The 26811-nt window shown below is 45.9% G+C and overlaps 1 protein-coding gene across 2 annotated transcripts in view; it reads right to left on the reverse strand.

Annotated features, from left to right (window-relative positions):
- CHCHD3 (coiled-coil-helix-coiled-coil-helix domain containing 3) overlaps window positions 1–26811 on the reverse strand; it is a 272832-nt gene that overhangs the window by 181864 nt on the left and 64157 nt on the right. For both annotated transcript variants that reach the window (XM_075599346.1, XM_075599347.1), the window contains exon 4: window positions 22902–23046. In XM_075599346.1, the coding sequence (XP_075455461.1) occupies window positions 22902–23046 (145 nt within the window). The remainder of the gene's footprint in view (window positions 1–22901; window positions 23047–26811) is intronic.

Here is a 26811-nt window from a genome sequence, read left to right on the forward strand (position 1 = left end):
GGGGTTAGGGTTCGTCGGCCGTAGGGGGGGGGGGGGGAGAGGGGTAGCTGAGGGGTTTATGTGGGGGTTGGTAGCCCTATCCAGGGTTCCCAGGTAGAGTAAAATTGTGGGGTTTTTTGCTTTAACATTGCCGTCAGTTTTTCCATGCTCATAATTCCGTCTATTCTAGTAATCACAGTTCTTCTAGAGGGGGCTTTAATTTTCTTCCATGCCGCCGCGATACAGCATCTCGCAGCTGTCAGTATTGCTGCCGCGAGTCTGGCCGCCGGGGCAGGAAGGTCGTCAATTGGTTTTCCCAGCACGTAGGTCAGCGGGTCCAGGGGTATTTCTATATCCAGGGTCTCGGTCAGGAGGCCCTGGATCCGGGACCAGAATCTTTGGATCTCCGGACATGTCCACCAAATATGGGGCATGTCCCCCCTTTGACCACAACCTCTCCAGCATTCGTCTGAAGTGCCTGGGTAGATTTGGCTCAGTCTACTCGGGGTCAGGTACCAATGGAATAATATTTTATAGATGTTTTCTTTTGTGACGGAACAAATTGAGGTTTTGGAGGCTGCTTCCCAAATATCCTCCCAGTCCTCAAGGTCCAAGTTGGTGTTTAGGTCTTCGTTCCATTTCTGCATATATAGGTGGTTAGGGGGGGGCTGAGATGCTTCGAGCGTTTTATAAATCTCTGATATGAGGCCCTTTTGGTATTCGCCTTTGAGGCAGAGGGTCTCGAATCTAGAACGCGGCGGGAACTTGAGAGTAGGGGACTGGGTTCTTAGGAAATGTCGGATCTGGAGGTATTGGAAAATGGGCAAGTTGGGGGACGTGAATGTGGTTCTTAAATCCGGGAGGGACATGGCCTCGTCTTTTTCCAGCAAATCCGCAACCACTCTGATGTTTAAGCCTTGAAATTGGCTGAATTGGGATCGGGCGCATCCGGGTGGGAAGTCCGGGTTCCCGAATAAGGGGGTCAGTTGAGAGGGGGTTGAAGCTAGGCCATATTTCCCTTTGGTTTTTAACCATGTCGACCTCGTGCATCTCATTGCCCCGAGACCAAGTCTCAGCGATTTCCTGTTTTTGAGAGCTGGGGACCATAGTAGGGTCGGGAGGGGGTTCGGGAAAGCGTGGTGTGTCTCGATCTCCAGCCAGCAATTAGTGGCGGGGCAACTGTTCCATACTACCGCCTGCCTCAGTTGGGCCGAAAGGTAGTATCGGAGTATGTCCGGGGCCCCCAGGCCCCCTCTCGACCTCGAGGCTAATAGGACCGATCGTGGGACCCTGGCTCTACGTTGCTGCCATATAAATCTTAAGATATGGGCCTGAATATTTCTCAGTTCTGCTAGTGGGACAGGGACGGGGAGGGTCTGAAAGAAGTAGAGCAAGCGGGGTAAGATGTTCATTTTGGTGGATACTATCCTTCCGAACCAGGAGATCTGGTGGGATAGCCAGGTCTCAAGATCTTTTAAGATCTGGCGGAAGAGGGGGGGGTAGTTAATTTGATATAGCGAGTTATATGAACTTGCTATTTTGATTCCAAGGTATTTGATGTGGGAGGTGTTCCATTTATATTTAAATTTCTGATGTAGGGCTGACCATACGGGATTAGGGAGGGAGATGCTAAGTGCCTCTGACTTGTCAGTATTGACTTTATAGTCTGATAGTTGGCCAAATTCGTCAAGGAGTTTTTCTAAGTTAGGGAGGGAGGAGAGGGGGTCTGACAGAGTGAGAATTATGTCGTCGGCGAACAGGGATATTTTGTATTCCCTGTCTCCGATTGGGATACCTTTAATAGTGGGTTCAGTTCGAATTCGGGCGGCCAGGGGCTCTATGGATAGGGCGAAGAGTAAAGGGGAGAGGGGGCAGCCTTGTCTGGTGCCGTTTTGTATTTTTATTGGGTTGGAGCGGCCTCCTGGGAGTTTTAGTAGGGCTGTTGGGTTAGTATAGAGGGCCTGGACGCCGGCAAGAAATGGTCCGGAGAAGCCGAATTGGCGCATCGTTTGGTCTAAATAGGACCATCTGATGCGGTCAAAGGCCTTCTCTGCGTCGAGACTTAGTATCAGGGCCTGGGATTGTTTGAGGTGCACGTGGTCTATAATATCAATAATTTTGCGGGTGTTGTCAGAGGCCTGTCTTCCTGACACAAGTCCCACCTGGTCTATATGAATTAGTCTTGGGAGAATAGGATTCAGCCTGTTTGCGAGAATTTTGCTGAAAAGCTTGAGGTCGGAGTTTAAGAGGGATATTGGGCGGTAGCTGCCGCATTGAAGGGGGTCTCTGCCCTCTTTATGTATGATAGCCAGGTTGGCTGCCGACATAGTGTCTGGGATCTGTTGGTCTTGCATAAAGGAGTTGTACATTTCTAGGAGGTGGGGGGACAGGGGGTCTACAAATTTTTTATAGTACCCGTTGGAAAATCCGTCGGGTCCGGGTGTTTTAGCTAGTTTAAGTGAGGATATCGCTTTTTTTAGTTCCTCTAGAGTTATTTTCTTGTTTAAGAACTCGAGTTCTTCCTGAGTGAGGGATGGGAGGTTGCATTTGGTTAGATAGTCGGATGTATTTTTGGCGATATCTTTAGGCATGCTAGTTGGGTGGAGATTGTAAAGATCTGTGTAGAACTCTGCGAACTCATTAGCGATGTCCTTCTCGTTATAGGAGACTAGGCCGCTTTTAGTCCTGATCTTTGTGATCTGGGTCTTTGTCTTCAAGCCTCTTAATTTGGAGGCCAGAAGTTTGTCCGCTTTGTTGCCCCTATCGTAGAACCGCTGTTTGGTCCATTTCAGGGCTCTCTCTACCTCGTCAAGTTGCAGTACTTTTAGGTCGGATCTCGCTTTCTCGAGTGTTCTGAACACCTTTTTTGATAAGGATTGTTTGTGTGAGCGCTCTAGCGCTAGAATTTTATCCGTGAGTTCCTTCTGGGCTCTCTGTTTAAGTTTCCTCTTGTAGGAGGCTATTGATATAAGTTCCCCTCTGATGGTGGCTTTGTGGGCCTCCCACAGAGTTGCTGCTGAGGGCACTGAACCTTTGTTTATTTGGAAGAAGGAGATCAGTTTTTGTTTCACTGTTTTGACTACCAGTGGATCGTTGAGAAGCGAGTCGTCGAGTTTCCAATTATATGTTAAGGACTTGACGAAGGGTAGAGAGAGGGTGAGTACGATAGGGGCATGGTCAGACCAAGTTATTGGGCCTATTTCGGAGTGGGAGGATGCCTGGAGTACATTGTTGGTGCCCAGAAAATAGTCGATCCTCGAGTAAGACTGATGGGGGGTTGAGTAGAAAGAGTAGTCTCGCTGACCCACGTGCTGGGCTCGCCAGATATCTGTCAGAGAGTATTCCCCGAGGATATCTTGGAATTTTTGGGCTTTTGTCTGTAGTTGGATGGAGTATGGGGCAGTAGTTTGGCCTGATCTGTCATGGGCTGGGTTAAGTACCATATTTACGTCTCCGACTAGGAGAAGGGAGGAGAGCGTCGGTTGGTCGAGGGTGCTAAGGAGGTTCTGTAGGAATTGGGTTTGGTTGGCGTTTGGGGCGTAAATATTTAGGATGGCTAAGGGGGAGCCTGAGAGCGTACCTTGGAGGAGTATGTACCGTCCCTCGGGATCTTTAGTTACCGTCGTCAGGGCAAATGGTATGTTGTTTTTAATCAGGACGGCCACCCCTCTTTTCTTGCTGGGGGAGGAAGCGAAAAACGCTTGGGGGTACACGTGTTTAAATGTGTTTGGCGGGTCTGCGTTGTTATAATGGGTTTCTTGGATACAAATTATATCCCCTTTAGTTTTTTTAAATTCTTGAAGGGCTAGTTTGCGTTTGCGAACCGAATTAAGGCCTTTGACATTCAGGGAAATAATTTTGATCGACGCCATCAGTGTGGAGGGGGGGTCTCGGGGATAAGCCCCTGTCCCTGAGTTGTTCCCATGTCAGGGTTGGTTCGTGCGTCAGGTTGGGTATGTGGGGGATAGTCCTTATTGGTCCCACAAGGGATATTGGGTGGAGGTCGACGGGGGGAGGGTGGGGTGGTGGGGGAGAGGTGGGGGGGGGGGAGGACACAGGAGGACAAGAAAGAGAATGGGCTGTCTTGGAGCCCGAAAAAGGTTCCTCTTGACATTTTGGTGTCAAGGGGATGGGGTGTAAAAAAAACCCCTGGGAGAACTTTCGGGGCGTCACTCACGGACCGTAGCCAGAAAGAAGGGTCCAGCGGGGGTCCCTAGTAAGGAAGGGCACCTCTGGCTTATGGAGGCCTTACTCTCCTTTGGTTTGGGCCATAGATAATCTTTTACATCTTTAGTGAACATTGTTTTCTTCCCTTATGTTAAATCCTTGTCTGTGTGTTCTTTGTGAGTTCCGGGGGGGGGGTGGGGGGGGGAGGAGGGAGGAAGGGGGGTGGAGGGGAGGGGGGGAGGGGAGGGGGGGGGGACGGGGGGGGGGAAGGGGGGGGTGAGGGAGGGGGGGAGAGGGGGGGGAGGTTTGGGGGGGGGGGTGGGGGGAGGGAGGGGCGGGGGGGGGGGGGGGGGAGGGGTGGGAGGGGGGGAGGGGGGGAGGGAGGTGGGGGTGGGGGGGGGAGGGGTGGGGGGAGGGGAAGGGGAGGGGGAGGGGGGGGAGGGGGGGTGAGGGAGAGGGGGGGGAGGGGGTGGGGGGGGGGAGGGGATAGGGGGGGGAGGGGATAGGGGGGGGGAGGGGATAGGGGGGGGGCGGGGATAGGGGGGGGCGGGGATAGGGGGGGGGCGGGGGGCATCTGGTAAGGTAGGGGGGGGGAGGGGGGTATCTGGGAATAGGGTGGGGGCGGGAGGGGGGGGGTGTGTGCGGAGTACACATAGGTAGCATATAGGTTAAACCTTGCTCTCGGGGGGAGTCCCAGTCCATGGCTGAGGCTTCCCTTGTATTCTGCTATTGTCAAATTGCAACAATGGAACACCTTTAAACATTGGTTTATAACAGTGTAGGCTCCTCTGGAGGGGACAAGGGGGGGGCTAACATATAATATACACATAGTTAGCAGGGGGTTAAAACCTTGTTCTCGGGGGGAGTTCTCATCATAAGCCTAGGTTTCCCTTGTGTTTTGCTGGTATCAGCTGCACATTGAGATGCGTTCAGACATTGGTATATAGCATTACAATTTAGCATAACATAAATCGTTACTTCTCTGGGGGGGGGGGGAGGGGGGCAAACTGGGGCAGGGGAGGGGGGGGGAGGGGGAGCACATGGTATACCAGAGTTCAGTAAGGAATTTAAACATTGCACTCAGACGGAATCACGTTCTTAGAGCGAGAGATCCCTTACATAGCACCATTTTAAATTAGAACATCAATAGTTATTTATACATTGACATATATCCATACATATTGGGAAAACATAGTCCGGATCTCTGATCTTGTGGGGGGGGGGGCAGGTCAGGGAGGGGGGGGGGGGAAGCTGTCCGCGACAGGGAGGGGGGCGGGGAGATCTTTTTTTTGGGGGGCAGAATAACTTGGTGTTTACTTTGACTAGTGGGGGGGAGGGTAGGAAGAGAAAAAATGGGGGGGGGGGGGAAGGGGGGACATCTGGCTTATTCGCGTGTTTGGGACTTGCCTCTGAGGGGGGCTTAATTTTGGTCAGGGGGGGTGTTTGGAGGTGAATAGCTGAGGCTTTTATAGTGTGTCAGCTGTTGTGAAGTGGGCTGAAGTATCCAGTGCTACACCGGCTCTGCTCCGGGGGAGGGGGAGGGGTAGGGGGAGGTGGCGGGGGGGGGAATGTATGGGGTGGAGAGGGGTGGGGAATGAGGGGGGGGGGGCAGGGGGATTCAGGGGGAGGGGGCATACATTTGCGGGTTCAATTGGGGGGCCCTATGACTCTGGGGGTGAGCCCCGGTAGGGGGAGCTCAGCTGAATCAAGGCCTTTGACATATGTAGTTTTCGGATTGACAGCAAGGGGGGAGGGGTGGGGGGGTAGTTCGGGGGGAGCGCGGTAGGCTGGAGAAGTGGGGCTTTCTTTGGGGGATATCGGGGTATAGCATCTTTGCCATAGGGATGGGAGAGGGGAGAGGGGGGGGGGGGGAGGATTTTTGTTCATACAACCTGCCACTTGCGGGAAGGGAGGGGGGGGTGGAGGTTGCTCCTGGGGGCGGATCACGGGGTGCTGAGTTCGTATGTGGGGTCTCTGGGCCTGATGTCCTGGTGTGTGGGCTCTCTAGGTTGGAGATCTTGGGTAACTCTTGTCCATCGGGAGCACCAGCCGGTCATGCTTATGGGGGAGAGCAGCAGCAGGTCCGCGGCTCTGGTGTCTGTGTCTCTGATGGTGCAGCTCCGGAGCACTTGAGTGACTCGATAGGGCCGTGCCCGAAGAGGAGCAGCTTGGTTGACGATTCCTCTCGTTGCTGCCCGAGGCACCCCGAGCGGGGTCCTGGTTCCCCTCGGTCTCAGGTGGGGGCGGTGAAGGTAAGTGGGCATTTAACGTGTGGGGGGGGGGGGAGGAGGGGAGGGTTAGGGGGGGGGAGGGGGGGAGGAATATGGGGAGGTAATGGCGAGGGGAGGGGGGGGGTAGGGTTGGGGGGGGGAATAGGAGGGGGGGGGTGGGGAGTTGGGGGGGGGGGGGAAGGGGAAGGTAATTTCGTGGGATGTAGTCTAGGGGGACTCGGGGTCAGGGGAATATTTTGTTTATTGTAGGTTCTTGTGCTGGGAGTATACTGTGGTCTTTAGGGCCTCTGGGACTACGTGGGATGACTGCAGGGGCCGCGTGTGGTTTCCTTGGGCCTCACAACTGGCTGGCTCATCGGGGTTCACCGGAGGCGTTGGCTCGCCAGTCTTTCCGATGTGCGGGGGGCTTCTTGGAGGGTCGTCTCCGGCGTCTCTTCAGTGCTGGGGCGGTTGCTCTTCTGCGGTGGGAGAGGGATTCCTAACGCTTTCAGGAAGTTCTTGGCGTCTTCAGGGGTTGTTACTGTGTGGTGGCGGCCATTGCGCAGAACCACTAGTTTGAAGGGGAATCCCCAGCGGTACTTTACTCCCTGGTCCCTGAGGTAGGAGGTGAGTGGGCGCAGTGCGTTTCTTTTATTTATTGTTAATTGGGAGAGATCGTTATAGAGTTGAATTTGCACTCCATCCATAGTCACAGTCCTCACTTCTCTAGCCGCTGACATGATGCGGTCTTTAGCAGAGTATGCGTGCATTCTCAGCACCACATCTCTGTGACGGTTTGGATCCGCTGATTTCTGGGCCAGGGCTCTGTGGGCGCGATCTGTGTGTAGGTCATGGTCTGAGAGATCAGGGACGAGCTGCAGGAAGAGTCTGCGGAGGTATGGTTGGAGTTCTTCATGGGTGATGGATTCAGGTATATTTTTGAGGCGGATGTTCTGCCTCCGCTCCCTGTTCTCCATGTCTTCTAATTTGTCTTGTATGTGTCGGATCGCCTCTCCGCATCTCAGTACTTCCTCGTGGGTCTCAGCCTGTTCGTTTGAGATTCCCTCCATCTTCACCTCCAGATCTTCCGTCCGCTCCGTCAGCGCTTCTACCTCTGCCCGGATGGTTTGGAGGGCCTTTTCCGTGTCTTCCTGTACTCCCCTCCTCATTTTAGTGATAAGAGCATCAAAAAAGTCTTTATTTAGGACGGGGGGGTCCGAGTCAGTCGGGCTGTGTCGGCCGCTGCGCGCCTCGTGCTCTGGGTCTTCTCCGGCGCCATCTTGCTCCTCGGGGCTGATCTCAACCTGGCGTTGCGCCGGAGGGAAGAACTTGGTGACGGGGCATTGGTTTTTCCTCTGCGGTTTCCCTGCCATCTCTCCGGTGCTTATTCCTGGTGTGGGGACAATTTTCGGGGGGTTTGGGGTGTAGAATCAGCTTATTCTAGTGCATAGATTGGTGAGGGTGCCGGGAGCTCTCTCACTAGCAGACCATCGGCTGTGATGTCACCGGAAGTCTCCCCGTGAGAAAGTCTTTTTGAGCGCTAGAGTTGTGTTTACATCATATGTCTGTCATTCAGGAAAAAGAACACGTTTGAAACCAAACAAAAGTGAAAAAATGTAAATGGCAGTGGGTCGGACATATCGCAAGAAGAAATGAACATTCTTGATCAATGATTGTACTCGACTAGATTTCAAGGGAAGTTAAAAGACCAAGACATCGACCAAAAGATGGGAGGATTAAATGAGAAAATGTGTTGGGGCTGACTGGGGAAGAGAGGCTGCAACCGCAGTACCTGGAAGATCATTTGGGAGGCTTCATCCAGCAGTAGATCGACAAGTCTTTAGATGGTGATCTCCATATTCATGGATTTTGTCTCAGATTTTCCACATGCTAAGCATATAACATGTTGGCAATATTTCAGAGAAAGAAAAGAGTACCAAAAGAATACAAAACAGTGTGTGAAAACAGTACGTTTTACAACCTATGTTTATTATCAAAAAACTTATAAAATGCTTCCAGGGTGTGATCATTTTTTCCCTTTTGAATGTTTTTCACTAAATGAATAAAAAACGCGAAGACATTTAATGTTCAAACTTAAGCCTTGCCGGCTATGTGATGCTCTGAATGTTTGTTTTTATAATCTGGGGATAGTCAGAATAAAATAGCTAAGAAACTATGCACATAATCACACAGCAAAATATAACTAAAAGCATAACATTACAGGTTCAATTAAAGTTTCCTTGTTGTGAATGTATCGTTGAAACCAAACAAGATTAGATTGTAAGGCTCTTCGGAGCAGGGACTCCTTTTCCTAAATATTACTTTTACGTCTGAAGCACTTCTTCCCATTATATGTTATTTGTCAAATATATGATTGTCACGTGTATCACTGCTATGAAGCACTATGTACATTAATGGCGCTATATAAATAAAGACATACAATACATACACACAAGCACAAATTATATTTACAAAGCAGCGATACTTTTGGATATTTGGTTCTCCTTTCCGTTTAGCATTTAATCAAATGTTTGGAACAGGGCACATTTATTTTTTTGCAGTTACAGTTTTTCTTTAAGTAAGCCCTTACTGGAGAGGGTGAAAGGATTGACTGCTTCTACATTCAGAATGCCAAGTCAGACAGAGCAAAACGGACGAGCCTCGTACAACGAAAACTTTGCCTTTGAATTAATGGTTCCAGACATATTAATTTATGCACTTTCAATGTGCATTGTGATCTGTGCAGCAGAGGGTTCTTGTCACATTTTATTACGCATTATTATTGCATTTGGTTTACATTTAAAATGAAGCCACTTCGTCGTCATTTCATTTGGTCTTGAAAAAGACAGACAGTCATGCTGGGAGTCATGATGCAGTGAGCTAGAGCAATACCAAGCAAGGGTTCCACCAATTATCTCTGGGATTCATCAATTAAAGTGCGGCAGTGCTAATCGGGCACTACCGTGTGAAGATTTCAAGCCTAAATATTAATTATGCTATATTCATATATATTGCGCATGTAACTGGTTAAAATAAGTAATTTAGTATTAAGTTAGAAATTATATTGGAAAATGATAAGCCGCCTCTGCAAAGATAAGAAGATTAAATCAGTCTAAAGACTGGCAGGTATAAAAATGTTTTATGTGATTTAGAAACGGGGTATGTTTAATGTCTGGTGCGTTGAATAGTATATGGTCTTGAGTTTGGAATAAAAGGTTAGTTAAATAGATAGTTAGTAGTAAAAGACAATACACTAGAGTTGGGTCTTAAAAGATATGGAACATAGGATTAACTATAGTTACTTAGTGAGAACAAAGAGTCTTCTAAATCACAGTAATAAATATTGCTAAATGAAGAAACAGCGTTCAAATGTTGTTGATTAACTAAGATAATTTGGGCTGACAGTGAGAGAAACAGGGATTGCTAAAACGTATAAAGCGTGTATTTGGATTTATTTTATAAAATATTTTACCAGGAAGTAATACATTGAGAGTTACCTCTCGTTTTCAAGTATGTCCTGGGCACAGAGTAAAACAAATAATACATGGTTACAAGTACAGTTACATAAATGAACAGGTATACATTATATACAAGACATTGCGTGCACAGTTAAAGAAAATATATATTATGAGCGTATGAAACAGTACAGACCAGATTAAAGTGTGAGACAGCCTTAGATTTGAAAGAATTTAAGCTGGTGGTGGATATGAGAGTCTCTGGTAGGTTGTTCCAGTTTTGGGGTGCACGGAAGGAGAAGGAGGAACGTCCGGATACTTTGTTGAGCCTTGGGACCATGAATAGTCTTTTGGAGTCTGATCTCAGGTGATAGGTACTGCATGTGGTAGGGGTGAGGAGCTTGTTCAGGAAGCTGGGTAGCTTGCCCAGAAAGTATTTGAGGGTGAGACAGGAAAGGTGAACTTTGCGCCTAGACTCTAGTGATGACCAATCTAGTTCTTTGAGCATTTCGCAGTGATGTGTGTTGTAGTTGCATTGGAGAACAAAACGACAAATTGAATTGTAGAGGGTGTCAAGTTTGCTAAGGTGGGTTTGAGGAGCCGAGCCATATACTATGTCTCCATAGTCAATAATTGGCATTAGCATCTGCTGTGCAATACGCTTTCTGACCAGGAGACTTAGGGAGGATTTGTTCCTGTAAAGTACCCCTAGTTTGGCATAGGTCTTGGTTGTCAGGGTATCAATGTGCATCCCGAATGTTAAGTGGGAGTCAAACCATAAGCCCAGGTATTTAAAACTAGTGACAGGTGTTAGGGTGGTGTTAGCGTTGGTTCTAATCAGGAGCTCAGTCACTGGAAGCTTTACAAATTTAGTCTTGGTCCCAAATACCATTGTTACAGTCTTGTCAGTGTTTAAAAACAGTTTTGGGAAATCCAGTTTTCGTCTCTCAAAAAGTCAGACTGAAGTATGTGTTGAAGGTCAGAGAGGCTATGGCTGTGTGCATATAGGATTGTGTCATCTGCATACATGTGTATTGAGGCTTCCTTACAAGCTGTGGGAAGATCATTAATGAACACTGAGAAGAGTAGGGGCCCCAGAACAGAGCCTTGCGGGACACCACAGGTGATATCCAGGGGGTTGGAGTTAGAGCCTGAGATGGACACATGTTGGGATCTTCCTGATAGGTAGGACTGAAACCAGTTTAAAGCATGTTTCCCTATTCCAGAGCTCTGGAGTTTGTTAAGCAGGATAACATGATCAACTGTGTCAAAAGCCTTTGCAAAATCTAGGAATACTGCACCAGTGAGTTGTCCCTGTTCCATTCCACACTGGATTTCATAGCAAACTTTAAGCAGAGTAGTTACGGTGGAGTGTTTGGGACGAAACCCAGACTGGAATTGGCTAGGGAAATTTGTCTTGGTGTAGAAATCGCTTAATTGGGAGTGGACACAATTTTCCATAACTTTGGATAGAATTGGGAGAAGTGAGATTGGCCTGTAGTTTGAGACAGTGTTTCTGTCCCCACTTTTGAAGATTGGGACAACTCTGGCAGTTTTCCAGGTCTTAGGGATATGGCCTGCAGACAGGATAGAGTTGACTATGGACGCAATTGGTTTGGCAATGGCTGGGGCACCAAGTCGTAGGAACCTAGATTGTAGTAAGTCGGGTCCACATTGGCTGCTTAGTTTTAGTTTGAGGAGCGCCTGTGTAATCTCCTCTTCAGATACTCGGCTAAATTGAAAATTGTGGGCAGTGTTGGGAGGGGGTGGGACTGTAGGGATACTCCCAGGATGAGATTCATGTTTGGGGTTTGTGCTGCGTTTCGCTAATAAGTTAGTGGCACACCCCACAAAGTAATCATTGAATGCATTTGCAATGTCAGTGGGGTTTGTCAGAGTAATATCCCCCTTAGTGATATTACTTGGTTGTTGATGGTTAGGAGGCTGGAATATATTGTTGATAACCTTCCAGAAGTTAGCTGGGTTTGATGTATTTTGGTGGAGATTGTCAGAGTAATATTGTGCTTTTGCATGCCTTGTTTGCCTTGTGCACATGTTCCGCATGCATCTGTAGTGATTGAGGTCCTTGGTAGTGCCAGTTACTTTGTAGCTTTTCCACAAGGCATCCCTGAACTGGTAGAGTGCTATAAGGTCAGGTGTAACCCATGGAAGGTGGGCCCCCCGTACCCTTATTTTGCGTAGTGGAGCATGGGTATCGCAGAGTTTTAAGAACTCGGATTGGAAATAGTCGAGTGCAGAATCGGGGTCGGGAATTAAATCGAATCTGTGCCATGGGCAGTTGGTAAGGTCATCCAGAAACTGTTGTGGGTTAAAGTTTTTAAATGTTCTAGCGAGGAGAACTTTAGGGCTTGAATGGGGCGGTTTAATTTTCCTTACACAATACACGCATGGTCACTGAAAATATCAGGAAGGATGCCAGAGGATTGGATTCTGCTGGGGTTTGAGGAGAGAATCCAGTCTAGCAAGGAATGGTTATGCGATTTCAGGTTTATCCATGTGGGTTGGGAAATGAGTTGCGATAGGTTAAGTGACTTGAGTTGTATCTGGATTTTGTGGTTTTTAGGGTCAAGCCAATTGAAGTTGAAATCCCCAAGAACTAGCAGCTCACTCTTCTCATTCAGAGAGGAAATGGAGCCAAGAAATTGGGCGATATCAGTCAGGGATTGTAGAGGGGCTTTAGGGGGGCGGTAGATGCCAGCGAGCAAGATGGGCTTAGAAAAGGGGAGGCAGATTTTGCCAACTAGAGTTTCAAAAGAGGGTGGACTTGGTGGGCAATTTAACAGTGTAAATTGTAAGGTGTCTGCAATATAAAATGAATTATAGAATTCAGAATCATTTAACACCACCAAGCTAAGAACAAGCTAAGGATTCTCCACTTTATAACTACATTCTAGATGCCTTAATCATGTAACTGACTGAAATGATGCTGTAAAAGATGTTTTCTATTGTCTCTGAATAAATTGAGAAAGGAACCGGACCGGGGACTATTTGATATATATTGAAAGGTGGAACATTTATTTGCACCCATCTACTGAGCAAATGCTCGCCGTGCAGACACTCCCATTCAAGTCAATGGAAGATTGTGTGGTCGTTCCTAATCACTACTATTCAACTTTAATGAATAACCCCCTAAGATACTTGATTCACAGGGGGCCTCAAAGAGGCAAATAAAGTTCTATAATCTATTCTCATGATTTGCATAAGAGGCCAGAAAACATGTCCAATCTAATTATGTGCACTTGAAAAGGCCTATTACACATGTATATCTTATTTTACTCGTGAAGCTAAAAACCTAGCCACCACCAAATCAGTGATAAACAGATCCTAAAGAGAACCGAGGGTCACCACAACTACTCATGATCTAGTCGTATCCCCATTTGACTTGCTGCAATACAGGGTGCACCAGTCATCTCTGGTAAGACACAAATAGATATATGAACTAAATCTGCAGATAAGGTGGCTCCCCTCTGTGCTGGAGAAGACTTGCGCTAAATTCCAATGAACCGGATAAAGACCTCCAGCACAGCGAATCAGACTCGCAGTAGGTTCTATTGTAAAATGAGCATTTCAGAAATACCATAGATGTTGGATTTTATAAAAGCTCAGAAAACAAAGTTCAAGCGCTTCTGTGAGCACCCAATACCACGGGCTGTAAGGTATCTTATGGAAAAGAAGAAGAAAACGGAGGAATAATCTCCTAGATCAGGGCTCTAGAGTATGCAAATACATCCATAATGATAAACAAGATGATGTTCGGATGTTTTCACAAAAATAGAAATATTTAGGAATAAAGTTTCATTTGTTTGTATATCCAGGTGAATAAATGTGTGTCCAATATGCAAAAAGGTCATTAAGGCTCCCATTTTGGGGTATGTTATAAAGTTAGTACATTGGGGATGTCTGAAAAGACCCACATGGGTGGGGATCCAGACCCCCAAATTCACTAATAAACTAACCCCTGGAGCTAGACCGATAACACATGAATTGAAAAGTCCATAATACGTTTGTGCGTGCTCTCAGCCAGAAAATAGTAGCAGGAAGTGTTCTCCCAAGGGGGATGGTATGGGCGGAAACGAAGGAAATGCTGCGTTCCAAGAGGAAAAAAGCTGACGGATGCTGGATCGCTATAAAAAGTTACTTTATTCGGCAAGCTGCAACACACAGGGATCTTGAGAAGAACCTCCGACGCGTTTCGTGCACTTTGTGAAAGAGTGCTCTTTGACAAAGTGCACAGATGCATGAAACGAGTAGAAATCTTTTATGCCAAGGACTACCGTTCAATTTTTTGTTTTGAAGCAGCTTAATGCTTCTGGTATTATCACACAATGCACTATGGCGATGTAGCTTTAAACTATTTCAGACTCCTTCTATTTGGCTCATATTTCTATTGAGACAGGGGTTGCAAACTCCAGTCCTCAAGGGCCACCAACAGGTAAGGTATTCAGGCTCTCTCTCTGCTTCAGCACAGGTGGCTCAAAGTCAATATCCTGAAAACCTGACCTGTTGGTGTTTGAGGACATTAGTTGCCCACCCCTGTCTTAATATGATTAATGAGCTAAATCAGCTATGGAATCATCAGGTTAGTAAACCGTTCTACTCACCCAATAATGAACACTATAAAAATGTCAGGCCTGGGCACAGTGCTATTATTCTAATAAAGACAACCTTCGAACACACTTGGCAATGGGCTGTTTGAAACTGCAAGTAATAGGGAAATCAAAATGGATCTCAACATGTATACTCGGTTATAATCAACAGCAAAACGGTATACAACTATATTATTGCAATACAATGCCAGTATGCTTGCCATTAATGGGGATGTCGTAACTCTGCAAAGTCTTCTATGAATATATAAGGAATTGGAACAAATAAGGACCAGAATATAAACATAATTCAATAGCAGAAACTAAACAAAGGAAAAGTAATCAGACAACATGAGGTTACAAGGCAACTACTAGTGATTTGGAGTGAAGACTCATTACAAACGTGGTTTTATTTTATCAGTGATGGAGTAGCTTAATGCCGACATTGCATTTAAAGTAGTTGAACCTAGTTTGAATTCCAGTTTGAGCCCTCATTGTGACCTTGGAGAAATCACTTTATCTCCCTGTGCCTCAGGCACAATTTAGAATTAGTAACCATTAGTAAATTCTACGGGGCATGGTCAGCGCTATATGAAAAAATATAATATTATTATTGACTCCTTCAGTCCCACAGATGTAAGACAAAGCAAGTCAAAGTCTAAATCAAAGTTAATTTAAACTTCGCTAATAAAATACTTCTTTATTTCCATTATTGGACTTGGGGGGGAAAAAATAATCAATGAAAACAAAGATTGTTTATGTATGAATATAAATCTGTTTCTTGCTAATCTACCAAGTCTTCTCCCCCCGGTCTAGTTCCTTGTTTAACTCTCAGAAGAGCAGAGCTCATTAGGGCACTAACTGTGTTACGCTGCTTTTTGAGACGGTGGAAGTTACAGGGAAAACCCCTCGTTTGTGGCACACCGCTATGCCAAGTCTTCTCTTCAAGGGCATTTTCATACAGCATAAATGGAAATGCTCATGTGTTATCATTACAGATACTGCAGACATTATTGCACGCGTTAAAGCAGCGGTGGCCAACTCCAGTCCTCAAGGGTTAAGTTTCCAGGATATCCCTGCTTCAGCACAGGTGGCTCAATCTGTGCTGGTGGCTCTTGAGGACTGGAGATGGCGTCCCCTTGCGCTAACGCAATGTGTTGCATTAGTGTTGGTGCGTCATTCAACAGTAGTACAAATGAAAGCAATGGTTCATTAGATCAGCGGTGCGCAAACTGTGGGGCGCGACCCCCAGGGGGGGCGCGACACTGCCAACGGGGGGCGCGGGGTTTACAGAGGCCCCGCGCGCTTCCCGAAGGCACTTAAATTAAGTGCCGGGGGAGCTGCAGCGCCTCTGTAAACCTCACTTACCGTGGCTCCGGCGGCTTCCTCCCTGCGTCGCCATGGCAACGCAGCGTCAAAATGACGCTGCGAGGTCATGTGACGTCACGTTGCTATGGCAACGTGCCGTCATTACGCCGGAGCGCGGGTAAGTTGGGGTTGGGGGGGGGGGCGCGGGAGTGAGGGGACAGCCGGCAGGGGGGCGCAGGGAAAAAAGTTTGCGCCCCCCTGCATTAGATAACGTACTATTTACCGCATTATTTTGTGCTTTAACAGGGGTAACAACATCTGCAACCAACTTGATAGGCATATATGTATCCATTATCTCACGTCTTGCATGCAGCTTCAATTTCTAGGAAACTCTCTAATCACTATGTGGTTTCTTACCATTTGCCAGAAATTGATCGAACCATAATTCTCTCTCCCCCACAGGAAAGGGGATCGTAATCTTAGTGGTGTATCAAGAAGCGCATCCCTATATGTGAAATCTTAATGAAAAAATAGTTACCCAAAGGAGTAAAGCTAATATTTTAACAGCAACTGCCGGGTTACTGTAAGGAGGTGAAAATATATCAGGTCATTTCTAAGTGGGCACATATGGATTTTACTCAATGCTCTCCACAACGTTATGCATCTTTTATAATGGCTGATGCAATGAAATGTCAATAAGCTTTTTACAGCAGCCTTGTAACACTTAGGACTGCTAAATAAGAGTTTACTAGACAATGACTCAAACTTTAATGTAAAAGAATACATCACGTTAAAGGTGCTATGCCAAATGTACTAATGTGTTTAAGGTGTTAAACAAAAGTGCTTGATTAACTTGCTTAATAATCAAAGCAATGTAAAGTAGCTGGGTTACAATTAAGTGTCAATCAGTTCTATAATCAGCTGATTAGTTTAGAACAGGGGTGTGCTCAAAATTGTCTATGGGGGGCACAGAACCAAGTGCTGCACTCTTTCCCATAACATTAAACCGATTGCCAGGGGAGAGTGCGGGGCCTCTGTACCTGTCTACCTTGTATCTGGCTTCTCCTCCTGCATCTTCTGATAGCGACGGCGCGTCACCATGACAACGCAGCGTTATTTCACAGAGGAGGAGATGCCGGAGAGCAAATAATAGGGCGCATCCCTGGTTTAGAACACAGTTTAACACATTCTATACTATCCTTCATAATGTTAAGGGAACTCTGCTACTGGCTTACTGTCTGCCAGTTTAAGTGCACTGGTCCACAGGACAATAATAAATTGTATTAATTTAGTGTAGGTACCTATATAATTTACGCTGACAGTGTTAGCAAGCTACAATCATTTTTTTGATCAAAAGATTAAATGGCTTTTTTATTATTAGACTTGAATTCAAAATGTAGAAATGCCACTAATAAATTGCAAGCCAGTCTGGGAGGAGAGCTGGAACTGTATATTTGTTTTCCATTAATATAAGGCCAATCTGTTAACCAGCTGCATACGCGATAAAGAGAGGAGCGCAGGTTCTATGTATGTGTTACAGTCTATACTGTGTGTGACGGAAGAGGCAGCAGGGTTCCCTTAGAAATACAGGGGAAGCTCAGCCAGCCGCCTCTTTGCCACGTCAGGTTCACTTTAAAGCAAAACATAAGGGAAAAATTATTTTGCAATAGTGTTCAGCTTTTTGATATACTACTGCAGTGGTTTCCAACCTTTTTTTGGTTAAAGAATCCGATGTGAAATTCTGAGGAACCCCCAACCCTCTCTAATAGCGTGCCTGAGATCAGATGCATTGTAAGGAACCCCAACCCTCTCTAATAGCGTGCCTGAGATCAGATGCATTGTAAGGAACCCCAACTCTCTCTAATAGCGTGCCTGAGATCAGATGCATTGTAAGGAACCCCAACTCTCTCTAATAGCGTGCCTGAGATCAGATGCATTGTAAGGAACCCCAACTCTCTCTAATAGCACGTTTGAGATCAGATACATTGTAAGGAGCCCCAACCCTCTCTAATACTCTGTCTGAGATCAGATGCATTATAAGGAGCCCCAACCCTCTCTAATAGCGCATCTGAGGCCCTAAAGTCCAGAAAAACTGGCACCCATGGTTGGGGAATCATTAACCCCTTTTGGTCTGGATTCCCTCTTATTTTCACATGTCTGTTAGATGCGAGCCAGCCCTGTGATTGGCTGAAAATGAAGAATCCCCAAATGTCCCCGAATGGTCCATAGGGAATAATGGGGGAGAAAATCTTTTTAAAAGGCCCTGCCTGGCAGTTGCCTGCCGGCCTGGCATCACCTAGGATTGCCAGGTGTCCAGTATGAAACCGGACTGTTCTGTATTTTTACACACTGTCCAGTAAAAAAATAAGTAATTCTGGACATGTATGCGTATACCGGTATGACCTCTCTGGACATAGTGACCTGACCGGCTTGGGGGGCCATGGGATTTCCCTGAGCAGGGAGAGAGCAGTGCTGCTGCTAGGGGGCTGGGCAGCTTCCTCCATCCTGATTGGCTGCTGCTGGGTAATGCAGCCAATCAGGAGGTGGTGTCAGGAGCCTGGGGGTGGGGCCAATGATGGAAGGAAACAGCATGGAGCATAGAGAGGTCAGAGGTGTGTGTGTGTGTGTGTGTGTGTGTGTGTGTGTGTGTGTGTGTGTGTGTGTGTGTGTGTGTGTGTGTGTGTGTGTGTGTGTGTGTGTGTGTGTGTGTGTGTGTGTGTGTGTGTGTCTCTCGAGGGCGTCTTTCACCATTGTGTTCAGTATTTTTGGAGAAGCCACCTGGGAACACTATTTGCACCGGCCTTGGGAATCTATCCACACCGACTGACTGTAAGTGAACCTCTTGTAAGTTATAAGAATCTTTCCCCTCCCCTCCCTTTGTATTTGCTTTTGCTGATTTGTATGTAATATTTTGTGTAATGTACATTTCTATTTTTAACCCTTCGTTAAATAGCTCTATTGTGACGGTGTTGGCTCACGTGGTTTTTAATAACTTGGCATCTACTGTACTGGGAATTCTGTGACTCTGGTATTTGGCTTGGGCCCCATTAACTCCAGTAACCCCTAGGTCACAGTATAGACTGAGACACCGGTCACTGAAGTGGGATTGACTCAGTGTGAGACAGGGATTACCAGGAATGGGTGGGAGTTTACCCTGTGTAAAATCAGTGCCCCTGGGTGGGGTCCTCGCATAGCCTAGTGAAATTAGGCTAGGATTGTTATTTTATGTGCACAGTGATTGTTTAGCTTTGCTGTGTGATTTCTGGAAGCCCTGATTCTTTGAGTTAGCGGAGGTCCCATTGCCCCCCCAGAGACCACCAGGATATCAAGTAAGTATCTGGCTCCCAGTGGGAGCCTGTGGTCACTGGGATTGGGTAGGAGGTACCACAGGTGTAAGAGCGCAGCTCTTGGGTGGGCTCCCTCTAGCGGACCCGGTTGGCGACGTTACCATCCATTACAGCGCAGGTTTGGATTAGTCAGTGTATGTTTTTGGTCACATTTTTGCTGTAGCCTGAGCAGGAATCCTTCGTGATCAGTAGGACCGAAGCACTTTCCCATGGGTCGAGTCTGGATAGACAGTGATATCGGCGACCCACTGTTTTTGGGTACTGGCGGTCTGTCATTCGGTGACACGGTCTTGTCTTGTATTGTATGTATTTATATAGCACCAAAAGTGTACTCAGCGCTTCACAAAGAATACAGTACAGGGAACTATAATAATACCATAAGCATTTTTTCTTCATTTTTTATACCAGAAAGTAATTCAGTCAACTTAAGGTATAAAAAGCTTCTCCCTTAAATATTGCGTAGAATTCCTTCCCTAAACAAATGCTGCTCTAACCCTCCACTATCGGACATACAGATTTCAGGAAGGTAACAGCAGAACAAGATCTCCTGCATTTATTCCGATCTCATTCAGCATATTCCCAGAGGCTGAACAACTGCAAATGAAACGACACATAAGCATGCAAATGAAATATATAAATCTGAGCCTTATCGAATTCCCCAAACACTAAATGACAAAAGTCATCAAGAATGATTACGTTAATGATGGAAAGCTGCACCCACTTTCATTATACAACGTTGTATGAGACGGAGGAGAGATGCACCGCTTTTATATAAAAAGATTGCCATAATTTCCATTCCCATTTAGTCTCGGGTTCATTAACCCTTTTGGTCCCCCGAGACGTAGTCTCTACATTATGGGGTCTGGCACTCCATTGGCCCCATGACATGGAGGCTACGTCATGCCCAAGGAAAGCTTTTTATTTCAGCTTCGATCACGCCCTGTGTTCCCTTGTAGCACGCCATCTGCAGTGAGGGGAAATGGAAGCGGCATACGACGACTACCGGGTTAAGAGACCCTGCAGTCACGTGTTCGCTTTCGAGAGCAATCGTCTTCCCTGGAGGTGCCGTGGCACCCAAAGGGTAAAGGCCGGACCCAAGCAGTTCTACACGTAACTGTATCTGCATTGTCCACCTGTTTGTTCCCCATACTGTATCCACTTGTGCACCTTTTGAAGAGGACTCTCATGTCTATTCCCATTTGTAGTAAATTTGTCTACTAGTACTTCATTTACATGGTCTGTCCATCGGCAACACCCGCTCATGCACTGGTTATCTTCCGTGGTATACTTATTACATGTGCAACTCATAGGATTTGTATAGCAGTCTCTACTCATTCTTTCTACAGCTTCAGCTCTCCTTTCAAATAAATGGATTTAATAATTGGACAGATCTATAAGATTCCATAAAGGCTCTTACAGATGGTAAATGGCAGTATTTGTTGGTGATTACACATCTCCCCCACCCTCCAGCCCCCATGCCAATGTCATTATTATTCTGTCTCTTCCTCCTTCATATATACACAGAATATTTGCTGTACAATACATGGCAGAGCAATGCAAGCGCAAGAAAACAGCACTGCAAAGAGCCGACAATTGTACTTATTGATGTGGGAGGATGAGAGATATTAAGCTGCCTTCCAGCGCTGGAAGGTGTCTTAGGGCATAGCACCGCTTAGTAAACATGGGCCTTTAAATTAGAGTATCCCACTGCAAGGCCAGCTACTTAAACGTAAGGCCACTCATCATATGGCTCTGGTTCTCATCTTTCTCTACTCCCGTGCTGCACAGCCATGCAGTACATTGCAATGTAGTACTGGGGAACCCATGAAGCAGTCAAGGATACAAATGAAGACATGATGCTTTCAGCTTCCTACTTTTGTCACGGTTAGAGCCTTGAGAACACTATTTGCATGTATGTTTTCAATGGGTTGATTATCATACCTTTCAGTGCAAGGCTTCACAGTTATGATAAGCTATTAGTTATACTTATTAGTACAGCAGGTTCTTAATTGCTTAATTGACACATTATCATTTTAAATTGATGGCAGTAGTAAAGACCTCTCCCCATTGCGGGCTTTACTAGAGCTAACTCCACTAAGTGCTCTCTGCACCTGGTAGATTTATTTTGCCAGCTGGCAGCAGTCCAGATCTAATATTTACAACAAGCAACATGTTCATATAATATATAATATTTGTGTTATGTTTGGCGCATTTCTATTATGATTTTTTGTAATAAGGGCATTACTCGTTCATTGATTAGGAGGAGCTATATTGATGCAGCATAACATGTAAAATCTTATGATTTGTTTTGCCTTTTTTTATTTATTTTTTAAATAAACCAGTTCTCTAGTATTAGATGAGGCTGTTTTTGTTTTTAATTCAACTCCATACCATTTTTAATGACCTTTAAAGCATCATTTGATTTCTATAGCAGGTTTCAGCCCACCTCCCCAGCAGTGCAAGATGTTTGCAACACTTTCCTGTTTGTGGTCCTTTGTTTCAAATGTTCCCAGCAGTTTGAGCTGCAAACTGTAACAATAGATAACGTTACCTTTGTAATATAAGAATACATTGTAGCTGCTGGTTTACACTGACTGAAGGATTGATTGAAACTGAAGGGCGGACATTTCGTTAGGCACACAATCATGATTTTTACAGATTTAAAACAGGAGCACCAAACGATTGCCAGCTAAGGTAAGAGTGTATAATTATACATTGTCACATGCTGTACATATAAAATTAAGGGGGGGGAGAGAGGGGGGTTTGGAGGGGGGGGAGAAATGTAATATTGTTGGTTTAATATTTTAAGATTATATTTTTCAGCTTTGTCCCTACAGGACTACCTGAAAAAGGAGGGGTGACTATTTATAGGACCTCCTATACGTAAAAGGTTTTTATGTCCCATCTTAGCTGGAGGCTGGGACTTAACCCATTGGTGACCACTGCCATGGGACAACCAGGAAATATGGCTCCAAACACAGGAATACAACGAAGGAAGTATTACCACATCATAGAAGACACTCTGGGAAGGGGGAGTCCATGTGGTGCAAAAAGCGTATGTAGGAGGCATTGGGCGCAGGAAGAAGAGGCAGAAGGCAAAGGGGTGAAGGGTGGGAAGGCAGGGGGCAATTGGGGGCAGGGAGGACAGAGAGAAAACAGGGAGAACAGAGAACAAATAGAGAAGGTGGGAATGGTGTGCAACGATAGGATACAGAGGAGAAGCAGTTTATGGAAATGGCCAGTCCCAGCGGTAGACATGAATTTGTGTCAGATGTCTCTGACCCTAGGAATTTGGGTTTAAACCCTTCAGTGCGGTGTACATCAACAAAAGTGTCGCCCCTTTGCTCGTTAATCGGGAGCTTACTAAATTAGCACTCCATGCATACGGCACTGAAGGGGACGGGGGGTACCGTTACTTGTCAGATCCGACCAAACTGACCATGTGATCAGGAAGTGCCGGAGGTTCTGTGGCCATGGAGGTGGCACGACCCCTCTGGCACTGAAGGGGTGAGGAACATTGCAAGATTTCTTGCAAAACGAGTGCTCACCAGCACAGTGCAACTACTTCAATCCAACCGGACCACTGGCATGGACATCTCATGAAGAAAGTTCTCCTGTGTGACACGTGCAATATAAAACAATGAGAGTATTGGAAACTCCGTCATGAAATAGGGCTGTTTCTCTTCTAACATCCCAGGAACCACTTTGGGCACAAACTGCTGCACTCCTGGTTTCCAGCGTCAGTCCTTCGTACTTGCAGCCCAGAGTGGATACCAGGGGACACCTTGCTAACCCTAACATCAGTGACGTTGTTTCCCTTAGGATACTCACGAAGATCTTTGCTTTGAGACGCTCCTCCTCGGTGGCTGCCTTCTCCCGCAGTACGGCTCTGGTAAGATGCTCAGTGGAAGCATTGCGCTCTCGCTCAAGGACTTTCCCAATTTCCTCCTGCGCCAACAGTTTGCCATGTTCTACCCTAAAAACAAGCAACAAGATGCACCATTGGAGCCACTTCACCACAGGTAAAAACAACCAAGCGGCAGACAGACAACAACAAAGAAAAACTCTTGTACACCAGCTTTATCCCCCCCCCCTCTCACCCCCCAGTTGTTGCAGCACATTCCTAACCCCGGGAAGTATGCAATGCTGGAATTACTGCTAGACGACCACATCCGTGCATTAAACAGCCTTTAAATGAGAACTCCTGGAGACACTTTATTTTTTTAAATCGGTTTGAAGCAGGGGGTCTCCGTAACCGAACAGCGTTGATTTCAGCTCTGGGGACCCCCTGCTTTCTGGGAAACTTATCTCGGAAGTGGGTGCCAGTATCCCTGCGCAGTTTAAATGCCCCGCTTCACGTGGAACAATAGGATGCCGCAAGGGATGACATGATGGTTTCCTATTGAGCCGCAGTACACAGGACATTTAAAACCACCCCCTTCTAAGGTAAGTATGTAGAGAAACAGGGGGTCCCCAGAGCTGAAATGAATGTGGTTCGACTCTGGAGACCCCCTGCTTTAATCCTATTAAAGAAAAACAACAACGTGCCTCCCGGAACGCCACTTTAAAGCAATGCTTGAATTAAGGAATAAAAAGCCAGCAACCAATGTATGGATCACTTACATCCAGAACTCTTGCTGGGATTTGAAGCTGCAAAACGAACGGAACCATAAGTTATGGAAAACCACCAACCCATTAGTAAATGTATACATACTAGTACAGTAACTGATGAACGTATTTCTAATAAAACACTTATGAGTCACTGAGAAATAAATGTAATACTGGTGGTCCTCGCTTCACTTTACGACGGGCGGCATATCCGACCCGTCACAAAGCAATCCTCTGGTGCGGTTTTCCAACGCCGGAATGCCTTATCCGACGCTGATTAGCATGGGACTCACATTACATCCCTCACTATACAACGCGACTTTGCAGAACGGATTCCGTTGGATAACCGAGGACCGGCTGTATATGAATAATTTTCTACTTGTATGATTTACTGTATGTAGTACAGCCTACTCATTCTTCTACAGCCTTTGTCCTCCTTTCAGATGCATGGATACAAGTGTTGGACATATGGCTGAGCCACGCTTGGCGCGCAGCGCGTTTCCTTCTTTTAATCTTTATCCTCACGTCCCCACTCACGCGGAGCGCGCGCTTGTGCACGTACGCGCTCCCAAGCTTGGTGCTTGGATGGATGGGTAATTATCCCCTTAACAACCCTATGGTTCTTTGTATGGTGTATTCCAATTGGGTGTTTTACTGCAGTGTAAAGTCAGAACTCTCTCTGTGGTGTAGCAGTTAGAGAATTGCACGAGCATATGAAGTTCCAGAGGTTCAATTCCCCCATGGTGTAGTATAATTTATATATTATTATATTATACACAGACAGACACAAAGCCCAGATCCAGACAATGGCAATGCCCCCTCCCTTAATAGCCACGCCCCCCACAACTGCGCTCAAATTATTGCAGGACACCCTGCGCTCATGCTTGGAGAGTTGGTGACATCACAGCTCTCAAGCATGAGCGCGTCCAGCGCTAGCGTCGACGCAGCCTAAGACTCCATAAGGGTGCTTACAGATGGTTAAGTGGCAATATTTGTTGGTAACAACTCCCTATGGTAAGTAGTGTGAACATCAAGTTTCTGTAATGTATTCCAACACAGCCTTCAGATGCAAGGCACGTCACTACCAGCCTCTTTCAAAAGAGATATAGGAAACCAAAGGAAAAAAAATGACAAAAAGGGAAGTACTGTATCCCAAAATGTGACAATTGAAAAAAAAAATAAATAAAATGTGACTGCATTCCAAATTAAAAACATTAAATTCATTAAAAAGGCAGAATACTGGAGAGTCATCTCTAGGGAAGCTCAAAAATAAATACTGCAAGTAATGAACAAGCCTCCATAACCAACCACAAGCAGTTTGTACTGTACACGAACGGCAGATAATTAAGAATTAGGGATTAACCAACCAATCACCAAAGGAATTCAGTGGAGCTGAGGAAATGCAGAGGGAACAACCACAATCCATTGAAAACATCAGACATTTGCACTCATACTTCTGACACTGTGGCTCCATTTTGCCACTCGTGCGATTACAGCGATTACATGCATGTCATCAAAATGTAAATTGTTGAATATTAAATACAGGGGAGATTCTAGTCAGTGGCGGGTAACGTGTGATTGCAGTGTAATAACCTGCAACGGAGCTTAGTAAATCCTGGCAAATGTCATTATTCAGCTCGAAACATTGTAATCAATTTTTTCTTTGGAGTAACATTCACCCCCTCTTTCCCCCCCATAAAAACTTTGAAGGAGCATCTCTAGTGAGGCATCGGTAATACAACACAATAGTAACAAAGCATATAACAAGAATTAGAATGCCATTTTTGTTTGACAAAAGAACATTGATAATCAAATAAAAATTCTGTTTCCAAACATCTCAACGGTGGTGGAAATACAGTGCGTAGAACGGCGTCAGAAGCGGAGCTGCCAATCACTGCATTGTGAGGTATGACGCTAACCAGCAGAACGACGATGCACAACTCTGCACCTGACACTGCTCCGCACGTGTTCTTCCCAGTTACAACATTAAGGGGCTGATGCAGCTGGAGCTAGGTACGAGTACAAATACTTTCAAGCTTTTCGATACATAAATACATTTAATTCGTATTATACGTCTGCATTGTAAATGCAAACTTGGATTGGTTTTGAGGGGTGGGGAAAAGTCAACTGCAAGAGCCTCAAACACAAGAAAAGGTTTCTTCAGTGGCTCAATAATGTGTTTCATGCTGGCAGTCTGTTATTTTACTTCTCCATAGGATATCTGTTCCTTTACCTCTGGTCGCCTTCTCGCATCCGCCCAGCAAGCTAAATATGAGCAGCTCGCAGGACACCCACTTTCACGGGAATCCCCAGTGTTTGCTGCACGTAACTGGAGGAGAAGTGGTTGCGAAAACTTTTTTAGCCAGAACTCTAATTGAAAGGATGAAATGTTACACTGCAAACAGTTGTACAGAGGAGATTATATATAGTGCTATGCTGTTATAGTGCCAACTATAGATTGAATGCTTCCCTTTGTGCACACCTTCACTGTTACACAGCTTTACTTGTTTAAGCTTTATTACGGATTCTAGCGAAAATCTATATGTGCTACATGTATGTTTGTATTTATATTCCACGCACGCATCGCTTTATACAAGATGTAGTACAGTACAGGGAATTATAATCCAATAAGGGCGACAAACAAAATCAGATAATAGGAACGGAAATGTCTGCCCTGAAGAGCTTACGATCTAAGTGGTTTGTTAGGAAGCTTACAGAGACAGTAGGTGAAGGAGTAAGTGCAGTAGATGGCGGTGCTTGGCAAGTGTTAATGTGGGTGCTGAGCATAAAGGTATAATACATCTCATTGTCCGTCTACACATCACCCTGCACTGAAGAGCAGAGGAGTGTCTATGGCTGACAGAAGAGATGTGTAACTTTTAATATTTAACACTAGGGTATTTGCACACCCACAGTTTACCTTTATAATAAGGGAACTGATACTGGCTTTGGCCAGATTTTAATTGCACTAAATCACAAAAACATATGCTTCATTTGTTTAACCCCTTCAGAGCATTTTCACATCTCACAAAGTTTAGTCCACAGGACATTAAGAAGTTATATATATTCAGTGTAGGCACCTGCTCAACAGTCTTCAGTACCTTGACGAGGCTGGCAGCTTGAATCATGTTTT

Source organism: Ascaphus truei, chromosome 5, assembly GCF_040206685.1.
Source record: "Ascaphus truei isolate aAscTru1 chromosome 5, aAscTru1.hap1, whole genome shotgun sequence".
Classification (NCBI taxonomy): Eukaryota; Metazoa; Chordata; class Amphibia; order Anura; family Ascaphidae; genus Ascaphus; species Ascaphus truei.